Source organism: Tubulanus polymorphus, chromosome 1 (genome assembly GCF_964204645.1).
Source record: "Tubulanus polymorphus chromosome 1, tnTubPoly1.2, whole genome shotgun sequence".
Classification (NCBI taxonomy): Eukaryota; Metazoa; Nemertea; class Palaeonemertea; order Tubulaniformes; family Tubulanidae; genus Tubulanus; species Tubulanus polymorphus.
This window is the reverse complement of record NC_134025.1, coordinates 20,376,329-20,389,751: the sequence shown is the minus strand read 5'-3', so window position 1 is coordinate 20,389,751 and position 13,423 is coordinate 20,376,329. Positions and strand designations below refer to the sequence as shown.

At 37.3% G+C, this 13,423-nt stretch overlaps 1 protein-coding gene across 1 annotated transcript in view; it reads right to left on the bottom strand.

The window, feature by feature from the left end:
• LOC141914782 (synaptotagmin-14-like) overlaps positions 1-13,423 on the bottom strand; it is a 48,661-nt gene that overhangs the window by 15,968 nt on the left and 19,270 nt on the right. Inside the window, exons 3-5 of the mRNA XM_074806076.1 lie at positions 13,186-13,406; positions 10,985-11,011; positions 3,546-3,656 (exon numbers count right to left, since the gene is read on the bottom strand). Of these exons, the coding sequence (XP_074662177.1) occupies positions 3,546-3,656; positions 10,985-11,011; positions 13,186-13,406 (359 nt within the window). The remainder of the gene's footprint in view (positions 1-3,545; positions 3,657-10,984; positions 11,012-13,185; positions 13,407-13,423) is intronic.

Sequence of the window (13,423 nt, the reverse complement as noted above, 5' to 3'; positions counted from 1 at the left end):
TACTGTGAGAGTTTGATGCTTATCTGACTGAACGAAACTAAAACAGCAAGGTACACAAATAACGCAGGCTCCATCTAGTGTAATCCTTCTCGATCAGATACACAATTCTCGATTGATCGAATATTGGCCATTAAGGTAGGAATACCAAAAAATATCAGTAAGACTTAACATGTAAAACGTTAGAGCTGATTTTATCAGTGCCTTTTAGAGTCTACAGCGTCATGAGTATTTCACTATATTCATCATCAAAGAAAGATAGACTTTAAATATTTTTCAAATCTAATTCAACGGCCTCATTTAAAGGTCATTCTTGATAAGCTTCTTATTTCATATGCCAAATTAAGAGAAAAGTGCAACATTGCAACTCTAAAATAAGAAGGACGGGTGCTGAAAAATTCTTACAACAAACTTTGATTCAGTTACACAGTTTACCATTTAAAATTTGACTGAGTCGAAATAAGGATATCAAAGACTCTGTAAATAGTCAAATGCTATTCAGCAACTGCGGAACTGAGTGTTGTAGCTTACATTTTGCGTAAGAATTCAAGAAAAACACAGACGAACAAAGATACCTCTAATCTTCCACTTATTTCGGTAAGCGATGACGCATTATCGCTAAATTCGATTAGCGAACGATTGTTGGAAACGACCTGAAACCCGAATAAAATCATGAAAAAACGTTATCTCGAAATGTATTTCCGTTACGGGCCAGCTTCCTAAAACGTTCGTAAATGAAACTGTGCGCGATGAGTAATAGATGTTTTCAGTGAACTGTACGCAAAATCATTTCAAACCTTATAACTTTCTTCGAGTGAAACATTATCTTTGCAAACAGTAATCCAATCAGTATAAAGTTAATGTTTACTGAACAGTACTATTGTCAGTTTATAGTTGACATGGAGTTCAATTATTCCAAAAATGAACTCTCCAGTCAAATCTAAACTGGGGTCTACGGAACTGATTTATAGTACCAGTTTGATGGTTTTCAGTTGAAATTCATCCCGGGATTGAAATATTCGAATAAACTAACAATTCAAACTCAACCCAGAATCGTGGAACTGGGTTGTCTAAATTTCACTCCAGAATCAATCAGTCGTATTTTTCAGGTTTCCCCGAATTTATCGTGAGCATCGAAGAGTCCTGAAATGGTGTGAACTTTGGTGGGAATACTGTCGTGATCATGAGAAAAAACACCAGATACAGTAGACTCCACTCAAGTTGGATATGATCAATTCGGACAACCGCTCAACTTTGATGATCGTTGAAATACCGATATCTTTTGTGAAGCTGTTCGCGAAATACATCAAAATCCAACTCGGATATCACTCAAGTCCGACATACACATTTTTATAGTCCCAAAAGGTCGGACTTGAGTTGAGTCTACTGAAACTAGCTATTTTTTCAAGCCTTATATCGATAATGTGAAAACAAATACTATTACATGGTGGTAATTAGAATAATGTAACATCTGAAAAGCAGAATTCTCAAAATACATCAAATTAGTTATAAAATGTGTGTAAGACATAACAAGTGCGTAAACAATGGAGAAATCAAATATATAAAGGTATAAATCTGTAACCTGCCTTTGGAAATTCATCATTGAAAGTGTGATGACAAAAATTACTTATATCTGATATAAGTAGTTTTTTTTCATTTTGCGGCGAGGTCCTGAACAAACGTGAAGCATGGACTTTCAGAAATTGGAATAATGGTGATAAAGCGATGAATGTCCAAGGGGATCGGTTCCAGGCAGCAGATTGATTGTGATACCTGTAATAATACAAAACGAAGCTAAGTTGATGATCAATTGATGCAAGTTTGATAATAATGCCAAAAATGGCTGATATTTTTTATGAGGGCACTCATAATTGCCGACGAGAATGTACTTAATTGTCTCAAAGCACAGTGATCTCATCACTGCTTGGCAGTAAAAGACAAAAAACCACTGCTGAAAATGTTCTTCAGCAACAGAACTAGAGCTCCGAAAATCAAAGTAATCAAAATCAATATCGTTATTAGTTTAGTTATAGTTATTAGTTTCTATGAAATTGATTAGCCTAAAAGCAAGATTACTGTATTGATATTTTTACCACTTAAAGTAAAATAGTGATAAGATTTCAAAAGTTATTCTGTATATGTGGTCGGAAATTACTAAGCAGAAAATACAGAATTCACTTAAGCGAAATTCCACACTTATTGGCCAACATTTAAAGGCCCTATGACATTGAAGTCGTTTTTCAACAAAAAATGCCCCCGCCCGCGGTTTGTGGGGGCATAAAAAGTTGAAGTAAATGAACCAGCAAAAATGTACCGAATATAAATTCAATAAATAAAAGGTTTGATAAATGCTAACTTGATTATGAACCGCAAATCAACAAACCCTTTCAGTGCATCTCAGTGCAGTGTATGAATCCGCAATGGAATTTTGCAAGTACACTGCATCGCCATGTATCGATTTAATCAGTTATTATCTCTATTTGTAGGTGGCAGCATCTTTCAAACATGTTGAAATAATAATAACTAACGATAAACCACAGCAGCGAATGCCCGGATTATACAACACACTAGGATGCAATTGTTCAGAATTTTCTTGTCATCTCCAGCACTATTGGGTAAAAATTTGTCAGCACTGAAAGGGTAAACTTTCAAATGGACAAAAACTGTTGAATCATTAAAAAGCTTTTAGTCAATAACTGATAATATGTCATAATTTCCTAAGATTGATGTCACAGTCCGGATTCACAAAGTTGATTAGGACTAATCTTAATTTAACGACTTGATTCGGACGATGATTCTGAAAAGTCTGTTCTAAATTGATCCTTTCCATTTAAGAAAACGTCAAAAAACAATTCCAGGACCATTCGTTATTCTAGAATTGACTATTTTTTTGTGTGTGAATAAAAACAAATGCTTTTATAGCCTGCCAATTACAGCGTACCATCTAGCTGGACCAGTGATGATAAGGGCAGATTTATATAAACATGTGCCAATGCACAGCGGCACAGCATTGATTTGGTTCGTTCTGAAAAGCTCTGTTCCAAATGAGAACAGACTAACGAGCGATAGTTTGAATGCATCTATTGGAACGATGGTGATGAAAATGACTTATGTCCGGCTTTTGTCGTTAATTGGTTATTGACGAATTAACCATAATTTCACTTTGTGAAAGACCCCAACTGTCAATCAATGTTAACGATGTGTAGAGAATCCCACAATGATGACGAAAATAGTATGAAAATGGTTCCTTGAGCTAGAAGTTTATTCGACGTTTCGACTATATTCTTATAGTCATCTACAGGAACTATTGCAGGATTCTCTGCCCATCATCGTCATAACACGGATATAGTGTTTTATCAATGGTTATAAATGTTAATCACACTTCAACTTAAAAGGCAAAAAATCATTGTTCACTGATGAGAGAAAAGTGGATAAAACTATTATGCATGATGTATTATAATATAGGATTTATGAGTTATGCAAGAGGAGTTTGCGTGAGGAAGTGCGTTAGAATATTTTCCAAAGCGGCGTCGAACTTCCCGACATACCTCCTCGACGACCCCCGCATCGCGATTTGTCGCGTCTTCGTGTTCGTAATGGATGGTCTCCTCGGCTACATCGCCGTCGTCGTCATCAGCTGAGAATTCTCTCTCATATACCTAAATTAACACACTATCGCACGTAAACACCATGAATCTACACTCCAACCATTTCCACGGTACATGGAGGGAAACTAGTACACAAATATTTATGAACCAACACTTAAGTGAAAAAGATTGAAGAAAAATTTAAAAAACTACAAAATCATTAACAAAATATACATTAACTATTATATACTATCGGAGCTATCTATATACATCTAAGCCTGATTTAGTGAATTTAGCCAATAGGACCGTTTGGTTTTTCAAAATATCAATGGCATTAAAGGTATTCAAAATCAAATAGTGTGAAAGAACAGTGCTCTGCTGACATCTACTGGACAACGATTACATTACAAAATAACGAACATCGACGATATCAGCTATGAATCCGGATTGATCAACAGGTCGGAATGGAATTTACTGAACAGCAATTCCAGTTGTAGAAAATCAAGTTTGTCCCGAAGGGTTTAGGGTTTTTTATTTCTAAACAGCATTTAATCCCAATGCATTTTTGATGATATACCGTAACCCGAAGCAGATGTTCCATTCATAATTAATGGTTTGATTGAAGAGTCCGATTATTGAACTGAAATTAATTCCGGATTCAAATACAATCACCAACTGAAACTGGGTCTAACAATGAGATTGCTGATACAGTTGACTCAACTCAAGTTGGAACTTTTGGCACCGCCGTGAAAATTTGTCCAACTTGTTTGATATCCTAGTTAGATGTTATCTGGTAAAACTTCCGTAAGTCGGTTCGCTGTTGGTTAGAAAATCAGAAAAAGTCGAAAGGAATTTCCAGTTCTGGAAACTTCTTTTTTCTTCAGAATCTCTTAAGTTGGATTTTATAAATTGGATACTCATTCAAGTTAGATTCTATCCCCTAAATAAGATAACAAGAGCCCCAAGGGGCACTATGGCCAGCCTGTCAGCTTTTCATAAAATGGTAAATGATGCATTCTGTGGGTGAAATTTGTCCAAATACACTCCCAGCTCAATAGACTTGTCAATCCCAGGCTAATAATTTACACAATTCAATCATGCTTTCATAAGTAGCACAGACAGCGACTGGATCTGGCAGGAACAAATACCTCAGATAAATCTTTTCCTTAATAAGTCTTATTGATTTGAATGCAGAATAGAATTGAATTTTCTGAAATTTGCTCAATAAAACAAAATTGAATTGGATTTGCTGTTTAAACTTGTTCAATAAAGTAAAATTGAATTGGGTTTGATATTTTTTGCAGAATAAAATTTGATTGAATTTGCAGTTTGAGCACATGACTGATTAGCATATTAAGGTCAAAGGTCATCCATCCGATTTGAGAAAAAGCTATTTTCCCGGACTTTGCACAATTGTCAATGATATTTTCTGTAGTGCAAATAAAAATATTCCTCCCAAAAACCAAAACAACTAAAGATTTCGCTAGAAATCGCTATTGAAATACAATTTTAGATCTTAAATTAAAACCCGGAAGTAAAATGGTAGACGATACCGCGCGTTCATGTGAACACCAGCTGATCTCTGCGGCTAAGCCAATCACAGAGGAGTCTTTGCTTTCTGATTGGCTTCTTAAAACAGATATTTTTCCGATCAGATTTTCGCGAAAAAGCTCATATAAATCTTAACAAGGCCCTATTTAAAATTCAGCTTCATAGGGGTTGGAGAATGGATAATGCTCTAATGAATGATTTGTATGAATATATGCTCAGTTGCACAGTCAAAGAGCCTTTACTCTGGAAACCATGTCATTTAAATTCGCTCCATTTGTATAGTAATAATTGTAATTACATTTGGGTTAGTCAGCCCCTTTGTTTCAGAAAACTTTGAAATTAGTCAGAGGGTCCATATTTGCCTGGTTTGTTTGTTTTCTCCCGAAAAGTAATCCCATAAAGAGCTAAATTCCTTAATGCAAAGTAGCTTAAATTTGATCTTTATTTTTCAATTTATTTCCCAAAATCTGACTTACTGTTAGTCAGAACTTCTCTAAGTCGGGTATATTTTGCCAGTTCCAACTTGTCCGACTTACGGGAGGTTTACTGATTATTCATATTAATTTTCACGGAAAATACTTCAATAAAACATCCGATTAGTATGGCGCTTATCCGAGTCGAGCTGACTTCAGCCGAGTCTACAGTAGAAGTGTCTACCGTCTCGCCATCAGGATCTACCAAGGATGATTATACGGAAGGAAAATTAGGCCTCCAGGAATGTTGTGAAAGAGTTTTCATTGGTCTCAAATGAATTAACGTCTTACGCCGATCCCTTGTCCTAATTCATAGCTCGATCTCGATACCGCATGGCTTTATACTTTATTCAGGTGATGGGGCAAATGGCCACGCGTATGAATGATTTATATGATCCCTTCGGTTTGAAAGCGGTCTACTCTCATCAGATTAAGCTTAACTCACATCATGAAAAGGCTGGGCTTAAAAATATGGACCCAGTTCCACAGTTGTGAGTTAGAGTTAACTCTGAGTTAAAGTTAGTTCATTTTCAATAAGTTCAATAACTCAGAGTCAAATCTTAACTCAGAACTGTGGAATCGGACCCTGATGATTAGAAACATATTCTATATGGGCTTAAAAATATTTGTCATTCACAAATTCAAACTTTTCTTGTAGTGTTGATCTTAAAGTAGGGATTCACCCTATTATTCATTTAATAAACCATTTTACAGTTGCTAGCCGCCATTTTGTTAGGGTACTTTTGTCCTGTATTGTTGGGTCATTATTTTCTACTTTTTAGTAACTATTTGTGATGCGTGTTTTATCATATCTCATTTGTCCCCGGATAGATTTTGACAGTTTTAGCAACATTTAAACCGTGTGAATCTCTAGTTTTCAGTTATGCAATGATCATTTTTCAAATTTGCAACAATGCGACATGAGAGCGATATAAAAATCGGTGGTCAGTTTTTGCCGCGCGCATAAAAATCCTGGGTACTGAACTTTGAAGTTCATTATTTCCAGAAATAACATTCTAAAAAATCCAAACATTTCAAGAACTGTGCGCATACACGCCCCCTTTCAAGTGAACTTTAAAATTTTAAGAAATCTTGCCTAGTTTTTATTCTATGGCTCTTTAACTGCAGCGCGTGTATTGTCATTCCGGGTTTCGGCGCTGTTTTCTATGCGTGTATTTCAGTATATGGGTGTTATTTTTTCATTCTTACTTCACTTGTTTCCACGGAAAATGGTTTTAATTGTTGGTACGAGTATCAGGTTTAAATATTACGTCATTAATACTCCATTCTGTTCTCTTTTAACGGCGCTAGTTCGTAATGCCTGTAATGGTAGCCGCTTTTACTGCAGGCCGAGGCTTACGTACATGCACCCAAGAAAACCCCAAATATCACTATTTTGTTGTAAATGCAATAAACCATTTTACAGTTGCTAGCCGCCATTTTGTTAGGGTACTTTTGCCCCGTATTGTTGGGTCATTTTTTTCTCTTTTTTAAAAACTATCCGTGATGTGTATTGTATCATATTTCATCTGTCCATGGATGGATTTTGACAACTTCAGCAACATTCAAACCGCGTGAATCTCTAGTTTTCAGTTATGTAAAAATCATTTCTCAAATTTGCAACAATGCGACATGAGAGCGATATAAAAATCGGTGGTCAGTTTTTGCCGTGCGCATAGAAATCCAGGGTACTGAACTTTGAAGTTCGTTTTTTTCAGAAATAATTTTCTAAAAAATCCAAACATTTCAAGAACTGTGCGCATAAACGCCCCCTTTCAGGTGAACTTTGAAATTTTAAGATATCTTGCCTAGTTTTTTTCCTATGGCTCTTTAACTGCAGCGCGTGTATTGTCATTCCGAGATTCGGCGCTGTTTTCATTGCGTGTATTTCAGTATATGGGTGTTATTTCTTCATTTTAACTACACTTGTCTCTACGGAAAATGGTTTTAATTGTTGGTACGAGTATCAGGTTTAAATATCACGTCGTTTATGCAATATAATAGGTCGAAGACATTAGAGATGTTGGGGTTTAAGGGATTTTTCTGACCAGTTTTAGCAGCGAGACTGAGCGGCATTTTGATCACGCATTCGAAGTTGCGCGCGGGAAGAGAATATATGGGCCTATATTGAGATGGAAGAAGAAAAGAAATATAACACTCAAAATCGAGTATGATGACCATTTAAATCAGTAGTCTATCAATAAATTTACATAAAAATCTACTGAAATTAGATGGATGGAGAAGTGGTCAAAAAGCTGGACAAATGGGGTGGGGCAAATATTCAGCTACTTTCTATGAATACTTTCTATGAGTACACTCAAGATTGATTAGATTGGGAAGAAAATATAGGAAAACGTTTTCTTGTTTTGGTGGTGAAATATCAAGTATCAAGTTCGAATGTCATACGCACGTGATAAAAAGTAAAAAGTGACATCTACCATCACAAAAACGCAAGAAGTGTGTGGATTGCATTTACAACAAAAGAGTGATATTTTGGGTTTTCTTGGGTGCATGTACGTAAGCCTCTGCCTGCCGTAAAAGCGGCTACCATTACAGCCATTACGAACTAGCGCCGGAGAACGGAATACAGTATTAATGCCGTAATATTTAAACCTGATACTCGTACCAACAATTAAAACCATTTTCCGTAGAGACAAGTGTAGTGAAAATGAAGAAATAACACCCATATACTGAAATACACGCAAAGAAAACAGCGCCAAATCTCGGAATGACAATACACGCGCTGCAGTTAAAGTGCCATAGGAAAAAAACTAGGCAAGATATCTTAAAATTTCAAAATTCACCTGAAAGGGGGTGTTTATGCGCACAGTGCTTGAAATGTTTGGATTTTTTAGAAAATTATTTCTGAAAATAACGAACTTCAAAGTTCAGTACCCTGGATTTCTATGCGCACGGCAAAAACTGACCACCGATTTTTATATCGCTCTCATGTCGCATTGTTGTAAATTTGAGAAATGATTTTTACATAACTGAAAACTAGAGATTTATGCGGTTTGAATGTTGAATGAACTTCAAATTTCAGTACCCTGGATTTTTATGCGTGCAGCAAAAACCGACCACCGATTTCTATATCGCTCTCATGTCGCATTGTTGCAAATTTGAAAAATGATCTTTGCATAACTGAAAACTAGAGATTCACACGGTTTGAATGTTGCAAAAACTGTCAAAATCTATCGAGGGACAGATGAGATATGATAAAACACGCATCACAAATAGTTTTTAAAAAGGAGAAACTAATGACCCAACAATACAGGACAAAAGTACCCTAACAAAATGGCGGCTAGCAACTGTAAAATGGTTTATTAGTAGATTTCATTTGATTTGACTTGATTGTTGTCCCTTACAGGCCAGGGTTTTTTCTCATATTGTTATTCATTAGCTGCAATCAGACAATTTGTCTTGCATCAGGCTCCAAATTTGGTCCGTGCCAAATAACAGAGCGTGTTCAGACTTATGCCACTCACTCGATACTAAACAATGCTTAAACAAAGCCAAGTCAGTCACTTCCAGAACCAGTAGCTATTCACACGCAATCATTTGGACCAGTGCGAAAATGTGGCTTGGGCCTGGTACTACGTTTTTACCTGGGCTAAACCGGCATGAGAACAGTTGTTACGTTTGGTATGGGCCAAATTTGACACGGGCCAAAAACGAGTGATCGCCGCTTTAGCTATCGAAGGGAGAGGGGGGAATATACAACGTAATGAATGTATTCGTTTCACCGATATTTTCTCGGCTCAAAATACGGCAGATGAAGTATACACCGGTGGAAACATAAATTATCATCATCATCATCATCATCATCAAACGCTTTTCAGGTAAGAGAGATTCCACTCGAAAAATCAATCGCTATCAGACACAAGGTGCCATAGCAACAGGACATCATCGACGTCATTGTCGCCAGCCTTGCAAATGGTGGAATCTATATATATATATATATTTCTCATTTCTCATTATTTTCTTGGTTATCTGTTAGGTCATGCAAGCGTTAGTTCAGCCAGCTGAGTTTACGGATTGCTACTGATTTGAATCTAATTATTTTCTGACATTTTCTGATTAGAAAAGTGCAATAAGGATTAAGCAGTCAAACGTGAACAGCCTGTTGACACTGACAATGGTTGCGCAGAAATAATGCGGTGATTAGTGCGCAGAGATCGTTGAGGTCTTGTCTTAGTCTAGCATCGATTTGAAGAACTAACATCAATATGGACTCCCAGGGCTAAATTCATAATCCAGACATAAGACTAAAGCTGCGATCACACGGTCACACGGAGACAAATTGGCATGGGTCAGACTGAAATTTGGTTCGTACCTAATAAGAGAGCACGTAAACCACTCACTAAAACAAACCGAATTGATACACTTCCGGAACCGGTTGTAATTCACACTTAATAATATGACCCCAGCTAAAATTTGGCTCGTGCCTGGTCCAACGTTTTTGGTCAGGCGAAACAGACACCGGCTCATTTGGCACCGCAGTGAACAGCAGTTCAGGCCAAAATCCCTCGTGTGATTGCGGCTTTAGACCAGGCTCATTTTTGGTCAAAAACTGAAACTGAAAATATTGTATTGAATATTTTCATACCGAGAAAAGTTCAATTTGGGATGACATTTTAGAATAATTGATTGAATTCATACTGAAACTTCTTTTTACATTACGAAGAATCACTAATTCAAATCTTATTAAGAAATGATCTTATTTCACCACGAATTCAAAAGAAAGTATGGGTATGAAGAAAATCATCTCGAGACTAGGATGAAACGAAGAAAAATCGATCCAAAACCTTTTTGGATATTCAGATGGGAGTTGGAAGAATATAAGTTCAAAACGATTCATAGATAATCTATCAACTGCTATCAGAACACAGCAGGAATCATTTTAAATGCAGTCATTGAGTTCCACAGTTCGAAGTTTGAGTTTGCTCTTTTTGAGTCAACACATTTTCTGCCGGCTTGACAATACGATGCTGCCCCCAATTGCCGGACGAATATACTAGTAGGTTGGTATTGGAGCCGTTGCATAGTCAGCCTTGAAATTGACCAATGAACATTGAGAATGAAGCTGAGTTTTTTCACAATGCAAGAACCAGAAGTATGAATATTGTTGAAGAGTCTTATTCTAACTCAGAAGTGCAGAACTGCTACCCAGGTCATGGAAACACGAAGAAGAAGTAACTACAAAATATATGATATATTGATATTGGCTGTACGGATTACACCACATTAAAACCGATAATAAATGATTAATATTCATAAATCTAATAATATATAAAGTTAATTAACAGGGATATAATCAAACATTAGGCATGCACATCACACAACGTAATGACAAAACAAAACTGCCGGATTGCTTACCTCATCACCGTGGATACTTTCATGGTCCTGTGATGAAAGCAAGTATCATTACTTTATTTGGTTATTTTTACAGTCACCAAGTATGTATAGAATGAAAACGTAAATTCTGTTGTTCAATCTGCCTCTATGTAATCCATCCTCCAGGGATTGGAACCTCATGGCATCACTAGACTTGGCCACAGTACAAAACCCTACCACACTAGACTGGATGCGCAGGTACATGTGCAGGTTTACCGCATGAAATTGTGCATTGCCAAAAAATAAAAACAGATTATTTTTGATTGGCTGATAATAACATCATTCGAGTGTGCCTGTTACTGTGTAGTTGGGATAATCAAAAGGGCTAAATACTGCGCCAGTCTGATGTCATCTGATTCAAATCCCTACCGAGGAAGGATGGTGTTACTTTACATAAATAGGCTTAACAGAATCCACGGAGCCGGTTTTATAGACCAATTTTTACATATCAGGTTCGAATCCCTGCCAAAGGGAGGATGTTGCCTTACATAAATATGCTCAACAGAATCCCTAGAGCTGGTTTTACTAGTTTTTACCATATCAGGTTACTTAGCGGTTTACCCAACAATAAAGCGGTTCACATCCGATGAATTTTGTACTAGTCAGGAAATCATCATATATGCATTCACTGAATGACTGATTGACATATACACATTACATGGTACATATACACATGAAAATTCAAGAAAACCATCAAAATTTCCCTTGGAAACTTCGAAAATGTATGAAGAGAGCTAATTTGAATAAAAAATTCTTAATTCCAACGGCAAATTTTTGGCTGCAGATGTGGGTAGATACATGCATGAATCGATGATCAAGATAATCCATTGAAGCATCTTTAAAACTTCCGAAAAATCACTGGACTTCCTCTACAGACGCATGTGTGGTGGATGGAAACTAGGAAGTCCCAAATAGGCTAAAAAGTGCAAAACTTTTTCATGAGCGCCACCATTTTTAAGATCATGTGATGACACTTCGAGTGGCACTTTGCAACAGCAAATTGGTCATGAACAATCACAGTAACTGGTCACAGGGGATCACTCATCATGGTACAGATGTAAAGGGTCATCATATGGAGCAGTTACTTCCCCATGTAATGTGGCCAGTTCTTTTTTACACAGGTAAAAGAATCTACATGAATGAATTTCATTGTATGCTTCATGTGTCCTGATCTTTTAGTTACATATATCCTATTTCAATCCAGTTACTGTTCCAGGGGGTCCTAAACAGTACTAGCCTAGAAATCAGCTGCAGTATATCGAGTGAATAATGAGCTTTCGGACGAGATCTGAAGCATTTAACGAAGCATACACGAATCGCTTGAGTGTTAAAGCTAGTTAACAGCAATCTTAACGAGGTAGAAGAAATTACTAATTTATTGGCCATGCGCTCGCGAGATCGAGTGGAATAGGTGTGAGCTGGCGCGAAGAAATCTCTTACTATAGACCGCGTTCATAAATCCACACTATGACATCACTAATTTCCATGGCGACATCGAATTCATTAGCTTTTCATCATTTATTGAAGAGAATATTACACATGAAGGGAAAGAGCAGTCATTTACCTAGTTGGCCTAATGATTTTTCGATAAATCGAAAGATTAGACAATCCGACGACAGGGGATTTACGGAAGCAGTTGTCCTACTGTAAGCCGCTGTGCACTTTCCCAGTTTTAGACGAATTGCTACACGATGATGGCCGGCCTAAAGTGTGCACATCACATACTGACTCTACTATCAATAAGTCAGTATCTCATGTGGACTCTTTCCCCATTTTAGCCACCACTGTCGATCTGTCAAAAGATCACAAAAGGGTTTATACGATCATCTGTCTTCTCTTTCGGATTTTTATTGGCTATTCCGAGTTGCTTACCCGAGCCAGATGATCGCTGCACGGCACAAGTCGTCCCTGACTACACTGTGCCAGCAAATATAGTTTGATACCAAAAGACATGGCAGAATGGTCCCCTTTTACTCAATTTCCCAATAATGAATCGGGCCAGTGATCCGATAGAATCTGGAAAGTTTTTAACAGCCTCATAACTTAGCGGATTGTTACCGAATGAAATCACTAGGCAATTCTGGTTTTCAATTTCGCTGGAACGGGCTATTACTACGCCGTCCTATTACATTGTACTACAGTTAAATGACACTGCAGGCAAACGATTGAACGCATAATCTCACCTCTGGATGGAATCCTGGACTAGCGGCCGATGGCGCAGGCGATTCGTTTTGATAACCTTGATTCTCGTACGTTTCCTCGGGCGAATCGACGACATCTTTCGGCGAAGACGTCCGCGACGCTCGTTCAGCTTGGTCGTGATCGACGTCGTCGCTGTAAGTCGGAGTTACATGACCTCCTTTTTCAGCCAACGATATCAAATCCCTTTCTTCGGGTTTCTTCGCTGCAATAACAGAATAA